Source organism: Prunus avium, chromosome 2 (genome assembly GCF_965620075.1).
Source record: "Prunus avium chromosome 2, drPruAviu1.hap1.1, whole genome shotgun sequence".
In the NCBI taxonomy this organism is placed as follows: Eukaryota; Viridiplantae; Streptophyta; class Magnoliopsida; order Rosales; family Rosaceae; genus Prunus; species Prunus avium.
The window spans coordinates 4,245,732-4,269,010 of record NC_142285.1 but is presented as its reverse complement, the minus strand read 5'-3'; the positions used below and the strand labels follow the sequence as shown (position 1 = coordinate 4,269,010).

At 35.9% G+C, this 23,279-nt stretch overlaps 1 protein-coding gene and 1 long non-coding RNA gene across 5 annotated transcripts; both read right to left on the bottom strand.

Annotated features, from left to right (window-relative positions):
• Positions 1 to 4,974: 4,974 nt before the first annotated feature.
• LOC110752491 (crossover junction endonuclease MUS81-like) lies at positions 4,975 to 23,279 on the bottom strand. 4 transcript variants are annotated; one of them, XR_002525999.2, is made up of 16 exons: positions 22,943 to 23,279; positions 21,361 to 21,449; positions 21,191 to 21,269; positions 21,001 to 21,087; positions 20,788 to 20,913; positions 19,937 to 20,171; positions 18,018 to 18,222; positions 17,791 to 17,918; positions 16,829 to 16,977; positions 16,051 to 16,108; positions 10,454 to 10,612; positions 8,831 to 8,910; positions 7,977 to 8,048; positions 7,743 to 7,819; positions 7,286 to 7,372; positions 4,975 to 5,231 (listed from the first exon to the last, which is right to left on the bottom strand). XR_002525999.2 is itself a non-coding variant. In XM_021953156.2 (16 exons), exons 1-16 carry the CDS (start codon positions 23,143 to 23,145, stop codon positions 5,127 to 5,129), a joined length of 1,920 nt encoding a protein of 639 aa, XP_021808848.1. In that variant the 5' UTR covers positions 23,146 to 23,279; the 3' UTR covers positions 4,975 to 5,126. The 4 variants fall into 4 exon arrangements, 2 of the variants coding, with proteins under 2 accessions (XP_021808848.1, XP_021808846.1); XM_021953156.2 differs by having other exon boundaries at positions 7,811 to 7,868; XR_002525998.2 differs by having other exon boundaries at positions 7,743 to 8,048.
• LOC148296293 (uncharacterized) lies at positions 13,640 to 16,040 on the bottom strand. Its single transcript, XR_015833660.1, has 2 exons — positions 14,271 to 16,040; positions 13,640 to 13,962 (listed from the first exon to the last, which is right to left on the bottom strand). It is a non-coding gene; the product is annotated as an uncharacterized LOC148296293 (long non-coding RNA).

Sequence of the window (23,279 nt, the reverse complement as noted above, 5' to 3'; positions counted from 1 at the left end):
CTACTTGAATACCATTTTGGGATTCAAGATACGCTCCAAAGGTAACCTCACTTTCTACATTCTCTCTAATATGTGATATTAGTGTCAAAGGTGCAAACTTTCATAAACCTATAAAGATTGGGACCTAGGTTGAGACTTGCGAGAAAAATGTTTACACCTTTATTTGATTTCATAGGCTAAATGATTTATTCTCTCATAGCTTCTAGATAGAAATCCCTACACCTAATTTTCCCTTCATCCGATTCCAAAAGAAATCAGTAGTGAAATTATTAGAAGGTGTAAGGGTCTTCCTTTAGCTGAAAATTCACTTGGGGGTTTGTTGCGTGGTAAAAGAAATTATGATGAGTGGGATGACTTACTGATAAATACATAATTATAACAATTTCTATCCCTAATCTATATTTGTTAGTACTTTCTTTTATTGATTTTTGCACCAATTAGAATGTTCCATTGCATTTTACGAATCCGTTTGCACTTCATTGAAATATAGCCTAATTCATTTGATTTCTCTATTTGGTTATCTCTCTTTGAAGTGGCACCCAAACTCTTATCAATTGGGCAATAATTGTTACATTCTAATATCATGATTTTATATAGGTACATGTTGGAGCTATTAAAGAGAAAGAATGTGCATGCATGTGAAGCTAAAAAGAAAGGAAAGAAAAGAAAAGAAATGAAGTCAATTCCAGTTTATTTTCGGCAGTCAACTTGCAGAGCCCAAAATGTACACTTGTACTACTCAGATGGGAATACATTCTACATAAAAGTTGTTCCAATGGGTGTCTATTATGACATATCCAAATTTGAGCCCCATTGGATACATATTGAAATCTCAGGCCTTCCTACACCAAGCCTAGTTCAGAAGAATCGTTTTTTCCAGCAACCAAAAGAAAACCCACATGGGTTGGCAGCAAAAGGCAGCCATAATTGAACACCTTTGAAAACCCATGTGAAGAAAGCTTGAGGTACAGCAGCTAAATAATTGAAAAGAATGCATGAAGTGCCACACCCATGCCAAAAGAAGAAAGGAAAAGAAGTATGGGATGAAAGGAAACAAAAAAGAATTGATTCCAAGCACACTAACTTAGACAAGATGAAGTGGGAGTTATGGATTGTATTGGAATAGGAATGGTGGTGTTGGAATTCATCATGATGTTCCTCCCTCTTAGCCCTAGAAATAGAGAAGTCTTCAAGCTTCAAAAACACACACCAAGCTCACAATCTTCTCTTGAGCTCTCTCTCCTTCCTCCAATTCTTCTAGTTCTAAATTTCTGTTTTAGTTTTATTTTATGGGGAACTAACTCCCTAGCTAATGCTAGGGAGAAAGCTTTTAATATGAGTATGTAATTTTTATTAGTTTGATCCAAACTTAAGCTTTAATGTGAATTTGTAGTTTTTGTTCAAATGGAATTTGTAGTTTTCTTTTTTAATTAATTGATGAATGTTTGATAATCTATTTCATGGGTTCAATCATGTTTTTCCCATTGTGTAGTAAAAACTTTCATGCTTTTAAAAGAGAAGAGAATTACTTAGATTAATAGAATTTTGATGAAGATTATTTTTTGATAGTTTGTTGCCAATGGTACAAGTTATGCTTAGAATACTTCTAAAGGAAATTAAAAAGAGCTTTAATTATTTTGAACAACTACAATGGAAAATATTTTGTGGATCAAATTAATAAGAGTTGCATGCTTATGTTAAAAGTGGAACCCCAATGCCTTAGTGTTTTAATCAATTAAATTTTCTTTAAATCAAATCTTGCATAAATCTACCTCTCAATCACACTTGTTCTTTTTCATCTCTGTTATTTTCTTTACACCGCTCTCTGTGAAAACGACACTCGGACTTCCGACCTACAATACTATACGACACCTTCCCTTAGGTTTTGCAAAGTGGTATTAACACATAATAATTACAATTTCTATCCCTAATCTATATTTGTTAGTACTTTGTTTTATTAATTTTTGCACCAATTAGAATGTTCCATTGCATTTTACGAATCCATTTGCACTTCATTGAAATATAGGCTAATTCATTTGAATTCTCTATTTGGTAGCTCTCTCTTTGAATTGGCACCCAAACTCTTATCAATTGGGAAATAATTGTTACATTCTATTCTAACATCATGATTTTATATAGGTGCATGTTGGAGCTATTAAGGAGAAATAATGTGCATGCATGTGAAGCAAAAAGAAAAGAAAGAAAAGAAATGAAGCCAATTCCAGTCCATTTCCGGAAGTCAACTTGTAAGGCCCAAAACGTACACTTGTACTGCTCAGATGGGAATACATTCTTCATAAAAATTGTTCCAATGGGTGTCTATTATGACATATCCAAATTTGAGCCACATTGGATACATATTGAAACCTCAGGCCTTCCTAAACCAAGCATGGTTCAAAAGAATCATTTTTTCCAGCAACCAAAAGAAAACCCACATGGGTTGGTAGCAAAAGGCAGCCATAATTGAATACGTTTGAAAACCCATGTGAAGAAAGCTTGAGGTGCAGCAGCTAAAGAATTGAAAAGAATGCATGAAGTGCCACACCCATGCCAAAAGAAGAAAGGAAAAGAAGTATGGGATGGAAGCAAACAAAAAAAGAATTGATTCCAACCACACTAACTTAGACAAGATGAAGTGGGAGTTATGAATTATATTGAAATAGGAATGGAGGTGTTGGAATTCATTATGATGTTCCCTCATCTTGTCTAAGTTAGTGTGGTTGGAATCAATTCTTTTTTTGTTTGCTTCCATCCCATACTTCTTTTCCTTTCTTCTTTTGGCATGGGTGTGGCACTTCATGCATTCTTTTCAATTCTTTAGCTGCTGCACCTCAAGCTTTCTTCACATGGGTTTTCAAAGGTGTTCAATTATGGCTGCCTTTTGCTGCCAACCCATGTGGGTTTTCTTTTGGTTGCTGGAAAAAACGATTCTTCTGAACCAGGCTTGGGGTAGGAAGGCCTGAGGTTTCAATATGTATCCAATGGGGTTCAAATTTGGATATGTCATAATAGACACCCATTGGAACAACTTTTATGAAGAATGTATTCCCATCTGAACAGTACAAGTATACGTTTTAGGCCTTACAAGTTGACTTCCAGAAATGGACTGGAATTGGCTTCATTTCTTTTCTTTCTTTTCTTTTTGCTTCACATGCATGCACATTCTTTCTCCTTAATAGCTCCAACATGCACCTATATAAAATCATGATGTTAGACTAGAATGTAACAATTATTGCCCAATTGATAAGAGTTTGGGTGCCACTTCAAAGAGAGAGCTACCAAATAGAGAATTCAAATGAATTAGCCTATATTTCAACGAAGTGCAAATGGATTCGTAAAATGCAATGGAACATTCTAATTGGTGCAAAAATCAATAAAAGAAAGTACTAACAAATATAGATTAGGGATAGAAATTGTAATAATTATGTGTTTATTAAATACCCCCAAACCTATAATTTGCTAGTCCTCGAGCAAACTAAAATTAAAAACTAAGAATAAATGAAAACTAATTAAGCCACTTCCGCAGGGATCTCGATTGCATTTAGCGTATGCAATAAGCCTTTAAACCCTTAGGTTGCCCTAGTGGACGAGTTATAGTCTCTTGAGAGTTTTCAGGGATGATACCCACAAACATCTGAAATTTTAAGTAACTCTCCTGCCAAATCATCATCAAGAATGTCAAAGCTCAAAAAAAACCAAATTCTCAATTCATGAACAAATTTTAAAAGAGCGAACACAAATCCAAAACTTTAAGTTCTTCCAGTCTAAAGTCAAAAGTCATTTATCACCATTAATAAACTTTTCATTTGCTTTCTTTGGTGTAAAGTGAACTAACACAGTTGAGAAGACAAAAATTCAATCATAATCACACCATCCTTGCTATCTTAGATTTTTTTTTATAAATAAAAAATAAAAAATGCATGTGTGATTTGTTTAGCTTTGTAGCCTTTTTAACTCGAGTTATTAAGCTCATCGGGGTGTTTCAACACCTAATGCCTTAAAGTCTTTGTGTTTGAGAGTCATTGGCCTAACACTTGCTACATGGGTTAATTAGAAAGCTTAAAGGAGCTAAATATTGCACAGTCCGCATAATAGCATGCATGTATATATTTATGGGACTTGCAAGATGAGGATACCTTATCAACGATTTAGCAAAGCTTTCATTTGGAAAATTTTGTTTTAGGTTGGAGAATAGTGATTCACTCAATACTATTTCAAGCAAGACTAGTCATTTCTCATATGCTCGGAATATTGTGGGAATAATAAACCACTTGGTTCAAGGACTTGTGGTAGGTGTTCCTGCGAAAGAGGAGATGAATTGTGATAAAAACTTTGAAGCTTTAGTTCCTATTTCCCCAGAAAAAACACAGAAATGAAAACATCTGAGAATCAAGAGACGATTCTTCTCTCCACCCTAATAAAAACACATCCAACTTCTTCTGATATTTATTTCTCGTGTGTGTCTTTTAGTTTACAGGCAAAGGGAATTGCCTAGCGAGAAACTTTTATAAACCTTGGTCCTACAAGAATAATGCTTTCTTGTGTACCTTTGTTCAGAAAGAGCAATGGCGAAAGGGGAGGAGGGGGTGAAAGATGACTAAATATCTCTTTTAGGTATTATTATTACCCTTATTATTTTGTAGATTAGGACTCAAAAGGGTTGTTTTGGTAAAACAAGGAGTATGGTGGAAGGGTGTAAACTACTAATAACATGTGTCCTTACATAAATCCAATGGCTTTTATTAAAGAGTTCCTCCAAAGTCCTCATTTTTAGGTCCTTAGGTGAGCGGGACTGATACTTTATATTTTTTGCTTGGAAAATTTTAAATCTAAAACCAACCTGTTCCATACTGTAGAGCCAAAATGCAGCTCACCCACCACAGTTGAATATGCAACTAAATTGCACGGATTGTGCAGAACAAGCCGAAGATTGTGCCTTTCTTAACAGTGCAATTGAAGTGAAACGACATTCAGTTCAGAAACATTGTACAGCAAGCTATTTTTTATAACAAAGAACTGGACATGTTATTTACATTGAAAGATTGGTAGCTTACAAGAGCACTCTTCTATAATAAAAAAAAACTTAAAAAATTAACCAAAAAATTGAAATAGGAGATACGAAACAATCAATTGCCCCAAACCAGGTGAAATATATTCTTACTAGCACCCGCATTGACAGCATTGTTACTCTGGGTTCTAAGCATCTCTTCTTGTGCACGGACATCGCCCTCCTAGTCAATATCATATGATTAAACTTGAGTGAGTACAACCGAAGTGCCAAAAACAGCTCTGCTCATTTCACCACCCATTATACAGCAGAAATTATTTTAACAAGTTTTAAAAAATAAAAATTTAAAAAGAAGATTGTATAGGTAAATAGATCAATGCCATTATATCATAATAGTCCTGATCTCTTGGACTACAGGGGTCCAAGAGATTTGTGGTCACTCACCGTTGGATGTAAATTCAACGGTTCACTTACTCTTGCACTCCTTTTAAGAAACTTTTTTGAACCATTAGATTAATATCCAACTGTGGGTGACCATAATCTCTTGGACTCCTGTGGTCCAAGAGATCGGGATCATTGTTATATAAGAATGGTGACATACCCAAACAGGTCTCATGGAACATTTCAGCTCCAAGATTTTCTATTCAACAATAAGGAGAAAAGAAAAATAAACAATAGATTCCAACATCTACAAAATCTCATGAGTCATGCTCCAGTATTGGACCGAATTGCCCCTCCACGTGAGGGGCACGTATTCAATATGTAACGGAAGTGAGAGGTTTGACAGAAATTCACAGATGTCCTTGAATTGCTCAAAATTTGAAACTACAGGGACAACATTGATCAAATTGAAACTACAGGAACTAAGTGATAATTGTGGAAACTACAAGGATAAAATGACTTTTGGAGAAAAGATATTAAACAAAGAGTCGAGAGAAATTTTCAAATATATGATGTCGCACAACCAGTTCAATTTCCCAACTTTCCTTAACAATCAAAGGTCACACAAGCAACATTTCACTTCCAACAGGCTTTAAAATTTACATGGTGCAATTTTCAGGAGTAGACTTTTGAGCCTTCAATCACATGAGGACTCCCCTCCAACAAATTCGAAATGCATTTTCCATTTGGAAATAAGAAAAATATATATATAAAAAATTTGACAGTAGGTTCCAACATCCACAAAAATTTTCCTTGGGATTCATGCATAGTTAAGCGAAAGCCTTCTGCCAATTATAATTCCAGTACCTTGTTACATTCAAACCTTAGAATTTAATTCTTTCAGACCTTTATATCATTGTTATATAAGAATGGTGACATACCCAAACAGGTCTCATGGAACATTTCAGCTCCAAGATTTTCTATTCAACAATAAGGAGAAAAGAAAAATCAACAATAGATTCCAACATCAATAGAATCTCATGAGTCATGCATCCCAGGACATTGCGCATGTGTGAAAAATATTTTACTTTTCCTGTTTTAACATCCCAATTGTAACACATAAAAAAGGCATAGCAGCACACTTAAAAAAACAATAAACAATAAACAAAAAAAGAATATAACAGCTCCTGCATTGCATCTAATGGCTACTTGCAACTCTCACCACCCCTAGAAAGTCAAACATTTTATCCATCCATATGACAGTTATGATTCCAAAAGAAAAGATTGGGATAATCTTAACCATACAATACCAACATATAATTTCAAACACTACACAAAACCTGATGGACTGAATAATTTTGTATGAGATCTCAGAATTCTTCAAACAAACCCTATATCTTTAACCGCTTTCAGAGAGTATCTTCATTTGAAGAATCATCAAATATAATTATTTCGCTTACATGTTATGCAATATAACCAATGCTTTTGAATCACTCTGTGGCACTCAACAACATGGAACAATAAAAAACAGTTGACCCTATTTGCACCGGCCTTTAATCACTCCCCAAATTTCAAAAATCCCATATTTTTTTCCTTTTCATTAATATGATATTTATCCTCCCTCCCCTGTGACCATGGCACAGGCAGTGTTGACTTTTTTTTTTAAAACTAAAGTTTAAAGAAATCTTAAAAATAGAAAATTAATGGAGGTAAAATGGAAAATTATAGTACCTAGAAATTTCTTATTTTCTTGTTTTCAGGTTTAGCTATGACCATGTTGGATGTCCAAGACATTAGGGTTGAATTTTTCACATTCTCCAAGGGTGGGGCACCCACAGTTGGTTAAACAGATATTATCTAACACATTTAAAATTCCAACCCAAGGGAAGGACTTACAAGTAGAGAGTAGGCACGGGCAAGAGATAAAAGCGTTGGGTACAAATCCAGAACAGCTATGGCAACTTCCTCAGTTACCTGGGGGACCTGCATACATGATTGAAGAAGTGTGTAAAGTTTGTTAACCATTTTCTCACTATCTTAGTTCTCAAAATTAAGCAATGACTCAGCCATGTCATATATACTGTTTCAAAAGAGATCAGGAACCATTTACCCAACTTTTCATCCAAAACGCCATACACGTACTATGTTCAATGGAGTTCTTATGCTAAAAAGGACATGCAGAAGGGGAAAAAATTTCACTTACCTTTGTAGAAATGCACCTTTTAGTTTACTAGGTTCTATAAATCCATATATACACACACATATCCAAAAGGAGAAAAAAACAATGCATGACCCATAGAGATTAATTTTATCCATAATTCTTTTTTTAATGGAAACATGGTTTGTTACATACCAATAGTAGACCCAAGACTGCTTGTCAAATAAGGGATGGTAATCCTTTCTCTCAAAAACATTACATACCTGCATGAGCTGAATGGCAAAAACGTCACTGACTGTCATTTTATCCAGATCTTGGCACCTTTTAACAAATTCATCAAAAGGAGGACAAACCCCAGCACGTATACATTGTTCCTCAGAGAATTCTGAATTGTAATATTGAGTTATTGCTTGAGTAAGATACACATACTTCTTCAATGTATCAGCCAAGCCAATCGTTCTCTGAACATCAAATCCCTCCAAAATCTCAGTTGTGAAACAGCTGCACAATATGAGATTTATAACTGTTGAAGATGGATTCAAATAATAATAATAATTACTCTTCACAAATCGTTAGGACATCAGTATTAGGATTATTCTATTGTTTATTTTCGGTTATCACACAAAGGAATTTGAAATGTGCAACATCTTGGATGGTAATCTTAAAAAACTTGAAAGACAAATTGAAACTGGAAAAGAAAGGATCCTAGGACATGTCAAATGATGTTTAAAACTAACATCTACAAAGAAGGTGCAAATATATGACACTTTCTTATAAAAGTTTCACATCTAAAACCTATTGAATAACTAAATTGTTACAGCACCCTTACACAAGCTTACAGAGCATGGAATATCTGCCAAGGGGCAAAGGTGATCTTACTTGCACCATACAGGACAGTGAGCAAGGTTTTATGTTGGATATTCTTTCTGAAGGCTATGTGATGCCTAAAGGTTGGAAATTAGGGTTTCAAAAGTGTAGCAAATTGGTTTTGTTTTAGTGATTTGTTTGGATGTAAAGTCTAATTCTGGGACTGTTATAAGGGATGTGTGCCCTTGAACAGTACCAAACTCTGGACAACTTATGGTCTTAAAAGCAAACTATTACTACACTGATGCAGGTTGTACTGAAACAGATGGTTAGGAAAAAATTATCACTGAAAATACTTATGGCTGATATACATATTGCAAGGTTCATTTCCTAGTTTAACCAGGATGATTTGATTTAAAAGTTTATGGTAAGTAGTAGTAAATGTAGCTTTAAAGAATATTCACAGAAATGCTTACGCTGTTTTAATGCTCTCTGCTGCTTCAGAAGTATTTGGATCACCTTCCACAAGATATATCAGTTTCTTTAGCCCGCACCTCTAACAATATGCAATTGAAGGACCAAACATGTCAGAATAATGTGTAAAGTGATATATTTTAACTGTAAATCCAAAATTCTCAGGCAAACAGAACCATCAAACGCATGTAAAGGCTCACTTGAAGAAATAAATTTCTCCAGTAGACATGAGACAAAAGAGGCTAACATGAGTAGGCAGAAGCAACCCAACAACAGAGAAACACAAATCAACAATTGTTCTTTTTCATTATATTGCACATAAAGAAGAATGTAATGGATGCATCACTCAATCAGTTATAATGATTCAAACAAAAGCTATGGACTGAATCATGCCATCCTTGCACAGGATGATGCTTTATTCTCATTCAAGCACATGAAAAACCCTATAAAGTCCAGAATATTCAAACATTAAAAGCATGCCTTTCTTTTAGTGTATTAACATAACGCGATATAAGGCATCAATGCATTGCAACAAAGTCTGGAAAACCAAAATTCTGCAAAACAGATCAATTCAATCTCAATTAATGTACTCTACCAAGTAATTAAACCAATCAGCAAATTTAGCATTCATAAGCAAAGCTAAACTAAATAGTAATCCCAGTTTGCAGCAATAAATTCATGTTAAAAAGGAAACTGATGCTCCAGCAAGACATGAACCCAGCATAGGAGGTCATAAGAAACATCGCCCCAGAAAATACTACTTTTCAATAGTTCTTGCTCAAAACTCTATCTCATGCGTTTTCTTTAAACTAGGAATGCTTTGCATCATTCACTTTTTTTCTTCATACCAAATATGATGCTATCAATATGCATAAAAGCTTTTAATCCATTTACTTTAAATAAGAAAACGTATGATTATTTTCAACACCTACCAAACAACATCGTCTACAAAGACTAGGAAAATAAAAGTAACATAGATGGGTACCAAGAATAGGCAAGTGGATCTGGCCTAAACCTTTCAGGCAAGAAATTTCTTGCCTGAGTACATGTATATTGACATATATGGCTGATTCCCTAAAAAACTAAATTAGATGCAAACAACGAATTCCGCAAGTACATCTGGCCTTAAATTTCAGGCACCAAATGGCTGGTCTAAGTACATCTATCGAAGATATATGGTTAGGTTTATCAATTCTTCATCCTTGGGTTGCATATACTTAACTTATGACAGGAGCAAACAAAAATCCCCAACAAGGGATAATCATGTCAGGTTGAATATAATAATATCCATACGTGAAGGGAGAAAAGAATAAGAGCAATCACCAATAGCAATATGTTTTCACTTTTCAGTCTTCTTCGCAAGAAAAGATTTCAGTCTTTTATTCTGATTTTCTTCATTTCATCGTATAACATGTAAAATTAGTAATTTAATATTTAGCAATAAGATGCACTACGGGCAGATTGATATTAAAAGGTAAAGGTAAAGGTAAAGCGGGAGAAATCCCAAGTTTTCACTATAAAACTGTCAAATAATAAGCATACAAACAACAGATGAAAGATATAATAGCAAACTTCGTATAACTGATACAAGTAAAACATATAGTCTTTCCAATAAGAATCAATACCAAGAGTCTCAACTTCTGATCCCTGTAACGGTTGTCTCTAATTGAACTGCGTAAGTCGTCAACATTCTTCCTCTCAACAATAAAATCAAGTACATATTCGCTCTCAAGTTGCTTATGGCGAGCTATCCAGATTCCATCTCCAACTGGTAACCTCCTAACCTGTAGAAGAGTCAGTTTGTTAATTATAGTTTGCAGATAGTTTGCAGTAAATGGAGAAGATACTAAAGCAAAAATATGGACAAGTACCTCTCAAGCTAGTAAGCCAAAATTAATTACAATGTAAAGTAACAATTAGAAAACTCACCACTTTATTCTAGACATCTACGTGTGATGTCATTTAGGTCAATAATCACAACAATTTGAGATTCAAAGCAGCAACCAAACTTAAAGAAGACTACGACAAACCCAAAACATAATGAACTGAAGAGTGAAAATGTTCCTGGAGCCAAATACTTTTAAAAGAGTTCTTAAAATCCCAGCTGAATTTTATAATATCAGCCAAAAAAAAAACCCAACTTGAGTTCGGAATTAAGGCAATTGAATTATTTAGCAAAAAGTAAAAACAATATTTATAATGGACTATAAGATGGGAAGCAAATGTTCTCAAGTCTATCACTATCACATCATGCATAGCAACAGAACAATATGAAGAGACATTGAGTAAAGTGCTACATAGAGGAAACTGAAATCCCAAGGTGGATTCTTGGTCAGTAGAGGATAGTGGAAGAGACAGGTTTCTAAAACAACATACTCTAAAGTCCAAACCCAGGGTAGCATAGATGCAGGTAGTCCCCAAACCAAAAGGTTTCAAGCATAAGAACAGTAGAAAATAAGATGCAGAAAATTTCTGATCTTCTTTATTTATCTCTAATGGGAGGTATTTATAGCTATACAAGGGTAGAGATGCAGCTGTACTAACACTAACACAGCTATAAAGATAGCAGCTGTACTAGCACTAACATAGCTGTACAAACAGCTATACTAACACTCACTAACACAGCTGTACAAACACAGCTGTACTAACACTACACATTCTAACACTCCCCCTCAAGTTGGTGCATGGATATCGCACATGCCCAACTTGTCTAGTGAAGAGTAGAGTTCTCTGCTAGAAACAGCATGAGTCATCATATCTGCAAGTTGGTCTTCACTCTTTATATACGGCACTCGAATGACTTCTTTTGCCAAGTAGTCGCTGATAAATTGTCTGTCAATATCAATATGCTTTGCTCTCTCATGATGTACTGGATTATTTGCTATCTCAATGGCAGCTGTATTGTCACAATACAGAACCATAGGCTTCTTAGGTTCAAACCCGAGTTCCCTCATTAGAATCTTTAACCAAAGAAGCTCAGTTATGCCATGACTGAGTGCTCTATACTCTGCTTCAGCGCTAGATCTTGACACAACCCCTATTTCTTACTCCTCCAAGTTACAAGATTACCACCGACAAAAGATACATAACCTGAAGTTGATTTTCTATCAAGTTTCGAGCCTGCAAAGTCAGAGTCAGTGTAACTTTCCACATCTAAATGCCCATGTTTTGAAAATAATATACCCTTGCCTGGAGTATACTTTAAGTACCTGAGAATTCGATCCATTGCACCTTGGTGTGCTTCACTTGGATTATGCATGAACTGGCTGACAACACTAACGGCATAAGACAGGTCAGGTCTTGTATGAGCCAGATAAATCAGCTTTCCAACCAACCTCTGATACCTCTCTAGCGTTGAAGCAGAGTATAGAGCACTCAGTCATGGCATAACTGAGCTTCTTTGGTTAAAGATTCTAATGAGGGAACTCGGGTTTGAACCTAAGAAGCCTATGGTTCTGTATTGTGACAATACAACTACCATTGAGATAGCAAATAATCCAGTACATCATGAGAGAACAAAGCATATTGATATTGACAGACAATTTATCAGCGACTACTTGGCAAAAGAAGTCATTCGAGTGCCGTATATAAAGAGTGAAGACCAACTTGCAGATATGATGACTCATGCTGTTTCTAGCAGAGAACTCTACTCTTCACTAGACAAGTTGGGCATGTGCGATATCCATGCACCAACTTGAGGGGGAGTGTTAGAATGTGTAGTGTTAGTACAGCTGTGTTTGTACAGCTGTGTTAGTGAGTGTTAGTATAGCTGTTTGTACAGCTATGTTAGTGCTAGTACAGCTGCTATCTTTACAGTTGTGTTAGTGTTAGTACAGCTGCATCTCTACCCTTGTATAGCTATAAATACCTCCCATTAGAGATAAATAAATTAGAGAAAAATTTCTGCACTTATTTCTACAGTTTTCAAGGTAACAGGTTTCTCCCCCTCATCTTGAGTAGGGAGAATTGAACTTGATCCAATTTCATGTTCAACTGACTTCTCCCCCTCACCTTGAGTAGGGAGAACATAACATGGTCCAATTTCAGCTTCAAACCACAACTTCTCTTCTTCTGTACTTCTAATCTCCCCCTGAAAAGGAGAAGTAGAGACTCCTCCTGAGAAATAAGATTCTTGTTCACAGAATTCAACATCCATAGACACATACGTCTTACCAGAAGGAGGATGAAAACACTTATATCCTTTTTGTGATGGAGGATATCCGAGAAAGACACACTTAAGAGCACGTGGATCTAATTTGTCCCTGTGAATAGAGTGAACATGGACATAGCAAAGACAACCAAAGATTTTAGGGGGCAAATTAAGCAAGGAAGGGATTGAGTGGAATTGAGACAATACTTTTATGGGTGTTTGATAATCAAGCACACGAGTAGGCATTCTATTAATGAGGAAGACAGCAGTCATGACAGCATCAGCCCAGAACTGTTTGGGAACTTGCATAGTAAAGCATAAGGACCTGGCCACGTCGAGGAGATGGCGGTTCTTACGCTCTGCTATACCGTTCTGTTGGGGTGTGTAAGCCGTAGTTGTCTGGTGGATAATGCCATGCTGCTGGAAGAATTCAGTAAGAGAATGATTTACAAACTCACGTCCATTATCGGAATGAAAAACCTGAATTTGGACATGAAACTGAGTATTGATTAGTTGATGGAACTTAGGAATAACAATACTAACTTCACTTTTGGATTTCATCAGATAAACCCAACACACTCTAGTGCAATCATCAATAAAAGATATAAAATATCGAGCACCCGAAGAAGTAGGAATAGAAAATGGACCCCACACATCAGTATGAATACGAGAAAAAGGACTAACACTTTTATGAAAGCTGGGTGGAAACGAGACACGATGATTTTTTGCATAAATGCAATGTTCACAGCGTAAACTAGAAGCTGAAATGTTAGTAAATAACTTAGGAAATAAGCATTCCAGATAGATAAACGAAGGATGTCCTAAACGACGATGCCATAAAAGAATTTTTTCTCGATCTAAAACATTGTCTTTTGCTGCTTGAAACCCACAGCCAGATTGAATTTGAGACTGCCCTAGCATTTCCAAGTAGTAGAGACCTCCTCTCTCCTTACCAATACCAATCGTCTTCTTCGTGAGAAGATCCTGAAAAATACAGTGAGTAGAGAAAAAGATTACAGAACAGTTTAACATGTTGGTAATTTGACTGATGGAAAGAAGATTATTAGAGAGGTTAGGAACGTGTAACACAGAAGATAACGGTAAAGTTGAGGAAAGAGAGAGGGAACCAGCCCCTTCAACTGGAGTGATAGACCCGTCCGCAATCTGAACAGAATGACGTGACGGACGTGTAACACATGTAAACTGAGATGACTCACTGGTCATATTATCAGTTGCCCCTGAATCAATTATCCATGGATTTTTAGAAGAAATAAACGACACTCCATTCTTACCTTTACCGAAATAAACCTGAGATGGTTGTGGTGTGTCAGTAGAGATTGAGTTAGCCTGAGAGGACTTTTTTCCCTTGCGTTCAGCCTGTTTCAACTTGAACCATTCTGGATATCCCACAATTTTCCAGCAAGTTTCCTTCTCATGACTCTTACGATCGCAATGAGAACATTTTCTCTCTGAAAATGTTGAAGAAGTCTGAGGTGTTGTAGAAGTAGTAGTTTGCCAAGGTTGAGCCCTATGAACTGTCAAGGCTGAAGCTTCTGGGGTTCCTTCGGCAGCCATGGTGACCTAGCGCTGTGCTTCTCTACGAACCATAGAATAAGCTTCATCAATATCAGGGAGAGGTGATGTGGCCAGAATACGTCCACATACTTGATCAAGATTATGATCAAGTCCAGCAAGAAATGTATAGACACGTTCTTCAGAGATACGTTTCTTCAATTTGGCAAAGTCCAATGGATTCTCCAAGTCATTTGGACGACGGAAGTCAAGCTCCATAAAGGTGGAATTGAGTTCCGTGAAATAGATGGTCAATGGTCGGCCATCTTGATGCATCTGGAAGGATTTCTTCATCAACTCGTAGACTTAGGAAGCATCAGAAGCATCATGATACGTTTTCTTGACGGTATCCCAAACATCTTTAGCGGTCTCACAATGAATAAAATTCATCATGAGGGCAGGGGCCATAGAATTGATGAGCCATGACTTCACTAGTGCATTTTCAGCCATCCACTTCTCAAATTTTGGATATGAATCCTTTGGTGCAATCCTAGTCCCAGAGATGTAACCATATTTTTCACGGGCAGCAATATGCATCTCAAGAACTTTGGACCAAAGACGGTAATTGGTGCCATTGAGCTTTACTCCAATTGAGGAAGGTGTATCTTGGTGAAAATTGATCACTGGGGCAGATGTTTCAGCACCAGGAGAATCTGAATTTTTCGGATTTTTCACCCATAATAGCAGCGGAAATTTGTGTTTATGGTAGAGAGAAATAAAAGGGAATTTCTGATGTAGAAGTTCAGTCTAGCTACAACTACAGAGCATACTCAGAGATTTCAGTAAGAAATGATAGAGAGAACACCAAGGTCAGTATACCCTTGGTGAAAATGATAGAGATCTGTGGTAACACAGAAATAGGAAGGAATAAGAAAGTAAGAGAGCAAATTAGTATGCTCTGATACCAAGTAGAAAATAAGATGCAGAAAATTTCTGATCTTCTTTATTTATCTCTAATGGGAGGTATTTATAGCTATACAAGGGTAGAGATGCAGCTGTACTAACACTAACACAGCTGTAAAGATAGCAGCTGTACTAGCACTAACATAGCTGTACAAACAGCTATACTAACACTCACTAACACAGCTGTACAAACACAGCTGTACTAACACTACACATTCTAACAAGAACGACAAATGCCTGTAAATAACTCAGAGGCAATAATATTATTGACAGTTCTCTACAGGTACATAATCTACAAGAGAAGAACAAAATCCACAGAATCAGTACATTAAAAAAAATTATTTAACTCGTAAATTAATAGGGATACAACAAAGGTTTCCTCATTTTATTTAAAAGTTCAAGCTGACTCAATCATGAAGCAGCAAAATATGCCAAACACTATACAAACAAACAAAAAGGTAATAAAAGAAAGCACCACAAACTGCCATTGATATGTGAAACCAATACAGACAACTGATATACAACAGTACAAATTCTAGTTAATGTTCAATGTAAACCACTAGAAGAACTAATATATAAAAGACTACAAGAACTCACCTCTATTTTGATTTTGAATTGAGAACGAACATTCTCAATAATTCTCCTAGACCGCGATCTAAAATCACAATGCATATACAATTAATCACAGTAGTTAAAAACACCAGCAAAAGCGCAATGTATAACAAACTAGTCCTACACTGCATTCTCAAGGATATGGAAAATAAAAATAAAAAAAATTAATTGTGGTAATAAATGTCATATTACCAATTCTTTGTATAAAACTATAAATCATAAATCATAAAAATCAAAAGAGCCCCAAAACCAACAGCAGCCGCATCTCCTCCGGCAGCTCCTCCCTCTGATGACGGCAAATAGCCAGCCACCACTCCCCCTCCTCTCTCTTTCTCCCTTTTGTCTCTCTTTCTCTCCCACTCGGATAAGCGGGGGGAAGGCAGGCCAGCAACCTTGCCACCGATTTCAGATCTGAAGGCGGCAAGGTCGCCAGCCACCCTAGCCACCAATGCAGTAGGGGATAGTGAGAAAGAGAGAAACAGAAAGGAGGGGCGTGGCAGCTGTTAAGTCCTGTCCGGGACTAGCCAAAGTGAGGAGCCACCAAAGGTGGGGATGGGCTTGCTGTCGGGTTGGGGGGTCAGGCTATTTTTTTCAAGTTTGGGGACAAAGCCTATTGAGCAAACAATACGATTCATAGAGAATTTCCCAGATAATTATTGGCATAACCACAAAACTGTTTCGGTGTCAAGACAGTAACAACTATGTTTAACTAGCTTCATCATTTAAAAAAGTATGGCAGATGTAAAAATCATATGTTACTGACCCCTGAGTAGCAAATTGTTCTCGATCATCCAATACCAAGATTACTTCATATGCATCCTCAAATCTCTCCCCAAAGCTTAGAGGTGGTATGGATAAAACACTCGAACTTGCTTCATAATTATCCAAAGTAGGCTCTGGCACAGGATGACTCTAGGAAAGCCAACAAGTCAATGAGCAACATATAACGTATACTGGATAAGATGACTTTTGATTGTAAGGAAAAAATGTCTACAACCATCTGCCCCCTAAAGTATTATTTGTAGTAAAAGTCTCATATAAACACAATTTTAGTGCGTTCAATTTGACATGATATTTTCGGAGCTAAATCTATTGAACGGAAGCCACAATATTTAAAAACAATTACCCGACGGATCTAAGCCTCATGTAAATTTAAGGTTCTGCACTATAGGCAGATTTTGGCAGAAGCACTGAGGTAGCCTCACTGAAATTTTCTTTGAAAAAAAGCAAACACAAACAAGAACGAAAGCAGTCAAATAAAATTAACCTTAGTTTTTTTTTTTTTTTTAATGCGCTATTTATTATAACATTTGGAAAATAAGATCTGGTGTACTTTAAACTGAGAAGAACATCACATTTTTGTTAACAAGAAAAGGAAAAGCCAAACCATCACTTTTCTCTGTACAAATTTTCCCCAAGAGTCATTTTCAAATGTTTTATACTATATTTTAACAGAATAATTGTCTATCAACATTTTAATATATATATCTGTTTTATCTATGTAAGTGAATGGTTACTTATTTTCACAACTTATTCATTTTACTTAATGGCTCCTCTTTCAGCTTCAAAGGCTGGAAAAAAAATGGGGGTAGATGGTTCAAATTCCATGATTCTATCCCCATTATGCAGTACTTGGTACATGACATATGTATCAGTCAAATATGCAAGATATGCCCCTGGAATAGTGTTATCATCGTATTTAAACTGAATTGACACATCACATACAGAGGATGAACAAGCTCTGAACGTAAAAGACTTTGATACTGGCTCGTCAGAATTAATCTTCGCCGCATGTCCACCATCGCAAGAAGAGGTGGTCAGCCTATTCTCACTCATTACACAATCTCTCTGACCTGAGCAATTATAATGAGCTTTATAAGAAAGGGGGTTTAGATGGTTTTGGAGAATTGGAGCATCTCACTATGACTTAGCATCTTACAGAGAAAGCTTACCATCTGCAACCGTGTAAGTGATTGGTTCTGCACAAAGATCTTTCCTTAAAGTCTGAGACTTCAAATGCAAACCATAAACTTCTTCTTCGCGAAGACGACACAGAACGGATGGCCATAGTGAAGACAATTCCTTGCCAAGGGAACTTTCTGAAACTTCAGTAAAAGCTTGAACAATCTGTTCCTTAGAATACCCCATGGGCATAAACTATAGAAAAGAGAAAATGAATCAAGACAAAATATTGACCAAGAAAAGAGCAAATAATTATAACATGCACTTCAAAGTACTATGACCAGGTGCACAAGAAGCAAAACAATGTAACATTTCATGTATTTCTATATAGTTCACGCTCATTGAAAAAAATTTAAATGAAAGGAAAAGCAAGAGAGATATCAACTGAAGCTTACGGATATCGTCTCAAAAATACTTGGTTATGAAGTTGAATAGAAACCGGACATGATATTTCCCCAAAAAGATAAATTTAAAAGAAAACTTCAGGGCTCATTCTGTAACATTTTGCTATTTGTTTTTTTTTCTTTAGTTTTTTTTTTTAAAAAAAAAATTGGGAAGGAGAAGTGAAGAAAAGTGGAGAAGAGAGATGACGGATGCAAAAGATGTGAAAGAGAGGGAGAAATATATAGAATTATGTACACTTCTTTATTTCGTCATGACCTCTCTCATTTCTCATCTATCTCCTTTCTTCCATGCTTTTCTTCACGATCTCTTTTACAAAACAGATTTTTAAATAAATTTTAAAAAATGAAAATATAAAGATGAGAATATAAAATATAAAAACTGGAAACCAGAAACAAAAACTTACAGAACAGGGCCTCAATAACGTGCCTGTTTTATTAAGTTGAGGTTATTGAGCTTGAAATACATCATTGGGCTTGTTTCTGTATGGATGATTAAGCTTTTGAGATCAACTATTACCTAAAATGATGGGTTTATATGTCAATCAATTCTACTGTTTGAACCTATTGACTCTGTTTCTGGTAGAGTGACATTTTGCTTAACCCACTCACCAATGTTCTTACAATACCCTTAACCCTAATCCTATCCTTTTATTTTCTTAAGCATTATGTGGAAACCCCTCAGATGTGGATGAGCAATGTCTGGGGCCCCTAGGTTGGTTGGCTCAGGTCAAAACCATATTTGGTTGGCTTCGGTTCCGCAGCAAGTCTAGACACATAATATAAGATGACAACACATGGCAAAATCTTTTTTGAGAAATAAAAAAATAGGGTCGACTTCCACAATTTCACAAAAATGGTTATGGAACCCCAGCCCTGAACCCTGTTAACAAAGATAAAGGAAGCCAACTCTGGTAGGTAGAGTCAATCGAGTCAGGCAGACAATTTTCAGTTTCATTAATATTATTCCCACCCCTAGAAATAAGTTGTTTATGTTTATTTGTAATTCAACTGAAAATATTTCATATTTATATGCCCACAAAGATATCTATGAAATTAGATGGTTAAAAGATGAACATATAGAAACATAAGGCATCCACTAAGAACAAATACACAAGAACATCGGGGGGCGGGGCTTATTAACTTTGTTTTTCTGCAACAAAATATTCATTTGATTGACAATCTGAAAGATAGGCAAACAATGTAAAAATCAAACTCCATCCAGGATGTAGATGACCAGAACAAAATCTCCTCTTTCAAATCCAATATCAATATCAATTTATAATCAAGTGGGAACCACAGCCCATGGCATGACTGGATATTGAGGGCGAAAGAAAACTCATATTAGAGGGTTGGTATCAACTGAACTGAGCAACTAAGACCACACACTTTAATTAATATGCTTAATCTTGGAAAGGAGTGTGTTCAGAAACTAATATAAAAATCAACTGATTATTGTTCCCAGTCCACAATTCAAGATAAAAATTAAAAGCTAGCTAGATACGTACCTTGTCAAGGTATTCCGGTGGAATATCAAACGGTTTCTCCTTCCTACTTAGATTAGTGGGCAACAATGTCACCTCTGTGGCTGAGCCCAGATGAGCAAGTCCCTGATGTGAAATATTGTCCACATTCAGAACAGAAGGCCCTTCGGCATTAGCAGATTGTTCTACAGGCTCTGCCAAACCAGACCTCATGAGACATTCATGTGCAGCTTCCTTACCTTCTTCAGTAAGCATGTACCTACAGTGTCGACATGCATTACACATCTGTTAATGTGCAAATGCAATCTAAGTGAAACTTGACAACTTCCAGGTACTGCTTCATGTAATACTTGATTTCGCAGAATTTGGTACAGACAAGTACTAACTCATATTGAAACTAACCATATCACAAACAAGGTTCCAGAGCTGGTAATCATGTATTAGCTAAAGCCTCTTATCAAATGTTATTTACCTAAAAAGAACATATTTGCCCATGTGCCAATGGACAAGACATGCTTCTATTAAATGGCAAGAATTAAGTACTACAACTCATCAATGATTCTAATAAATTCCACATCATAGTCTACTTGTGAATCATCATTCACATCAAAGTATACCTTTCCTACTGTATTTTCTTAATGGGGAATGATTTTGTAAGCAATTCAACTTTCATAAAGACACTTTGATTTATTTATTACTCCTGAAACAATCTAAACATTTCCACGTAAAATTGTAAAAAGTGCATAAGGCTAGAGATCTTGCCATTCAAATATACAAGTTTTGAGGCAGAAAAACAATATAAGATACTTACATAGTTCCTTGTTAGCATAAAGTAAAACCAAATAAATATAAATGAAGAAGAAAGAAAGCCATACTTTGCAGGGCAACTTGATTTCACAACCAGTCCCTTGGTTATCAATGTTGTCATGCAGGACCATCCACTATACCATTCCTTTGCAGAACTCGCAAAGTGTCCAAGTTTTCCCTTTCCCTTCTCTGGCCTAAGAACAAACCAGGTCTCAGAACATCACAATTAAGCACAAATGACAAAGAAATTTGCGGAACTGATATAATGAATCACAACATACATAATTGGCACACGAGAAAGTCCACTTGCTTCAGCTGCATCAATAAGCTCCTGTTTACGCATAAATTCATTCCCATCTTCAGTTCCCCTGAAAAACTTATCATTAACTCCAACTTCCAAAAATTTGATAAAGCACATTCAATTAAAGCTGTGAGTGATTGCTTACTTAGTTAAAAAACATTCGAGTTTACCTGTAAAGTGTGATCAATAATGCATATGCCACAGAATTCTTTTGTGGAAGATAGCGCCTGCTTCCTTTGTTTCTCTTACCTAAAACACATGCATATTTGACAGCAAAACGAATCAATTTAACATTAAATCAAGTACAGAGAATGTAAAGCCAATGAATTATTAAAAGTACCCTTTTTTGTTAAGTCTTCTGGTTCAGAACTGCTTGAACCGGTCTCAAAAAACCCTTGCATAAGCCGCAGAATCCACTTCCCCACACCCCTACACCAACATATGAATGGTGCACGTCATTCCAAAAAAATAAATCATGAAATTGCAAACCCCTAAACAGCTTCCAAAATAATCAAGGCATTTTTTATTCTTCTAGACAAGTAATAATAACTCGACTTCATTTTTTTAGTTTCCAATGTGAAGACCTCTTCCTGAAAATGATATGAATTAGATTCAATTTTCTCATTTATTTCAGCTCCCTACAAGGTAAGAACAAGGACAGAGACAGAAATGCAAGGATGTACAGGCTATAGCCCATTCTAAATTTTTGTAAATGCAGTAGAAATCTCTATTTCTATTGCAGTTTCTTACACCCAGAGAAATTCAAAATTATTGTTGACAAGGAAAAATGGAGTACATTATCATCGCATACATATCTACTTTGTTTTACATACTAATAATAATCATGCTTTATTTTTTTGTCCGAAAAGTTTTCTCCAAGAGCAAGGCAATGCCAACTCGCTAATATACATGTAAAAAAAATATGGCCAAAAATTTTATCTTAAAATAAATTAAACACATTTCCTAAATTTGCTGCAGTGACATTAGCCGTCTTGCAAGCAAAGCAAACGTTTCTATTTTTTAAAGGTCCCTTAATTTCTTGCTCTTCCCACCCTCCTCTCATCCATTCTTCCACCTTTTTCATTCATTTCCCCACTGTGTTTCACTTCTATTTTTAAGTAATTAAGAAAACTAAAACCTGGACACGAAGAATGTTACAAAATGGGCCTAAGATTTTATAGTGTTATGTAAAATGCATAGAATAGGTATAGTTAGTTTTTAGAGTATATAATTTCTGCTTTTAAATGAAATTCATCATATTATTTGAACTTTTTTTAGGAACGTATAATTTCAAAGAAATAAACTAGACTTCACTGAAATTTCTACAATTTTTCACTTGGGAAAAAAATATTAGTTCCTAATGTTAAGTCCAGCCCTGTCAGTTTTAAAATCCTGGATCCATCCCTGGGTAAGAGAAAAGAATGAAATTTTGTCTTAACCACAATATTTCCACGGCCAAACAGAGGAAACTTCACATTGATTATACTACTGTAACCAAAATAATACAAAAAAATTCTTGGGTAAGACTTGTTTGACATATCAATAATAAACTCTCAATAAAATATTTTAAAAAATCCAGAAATTAACAATAAGCTGAAGTTACATAATCTCAAGAATATCTTATTCCACGAAAGTACATAAGCTCCGGTTAAAAAAAAAAAAAATTACAGTTCAACTTCAATCACTATACCTTGGCGGAGTGAACAAAATTAAACAAAATATATGATCAAACCCACTAAAACCAAAATTATAACTTCAGCATCATAAATTGTCCATAAAATTCAATAAAAATGCTTCAATCGATTAAGATTATAACCCTCACAATTGACAATCTTCCATTCCAAGAATGACCAAAATTAAACCCTGATTAAATATAAATGCAAACTTTCTAGAGAAATCAAAACAGAGCTTATAAAACTCACTTGATATGGGAAAACTCTTTAAGGGTTTTAATAGGGTTCTTGGAGTTGCAGACATTGGAGTAAGCCTTAGAAAGAGTCATTTCGATGTTCTCGGAGATGCCTTTGGGCTTTTGCTCGGCCATTTCCTGCCACTTGCGTAGCATGTACGCTGCGAGCTCTTCGTTTTCCGGGCATTTGCTCGCCATGCGCTTCTGCTGCTCCATTGAATTGGGATTTTGGGGTTTTCGGAGAGAAGGGTGGGCGTTGAGGGAGGAAGGAGGACTGAGGAGGGAGCTTGAAATTGAAATTGTGGCATTCTTGTGAAAAGACCGATGTGTGCTCTTTTACCAAATTGCGT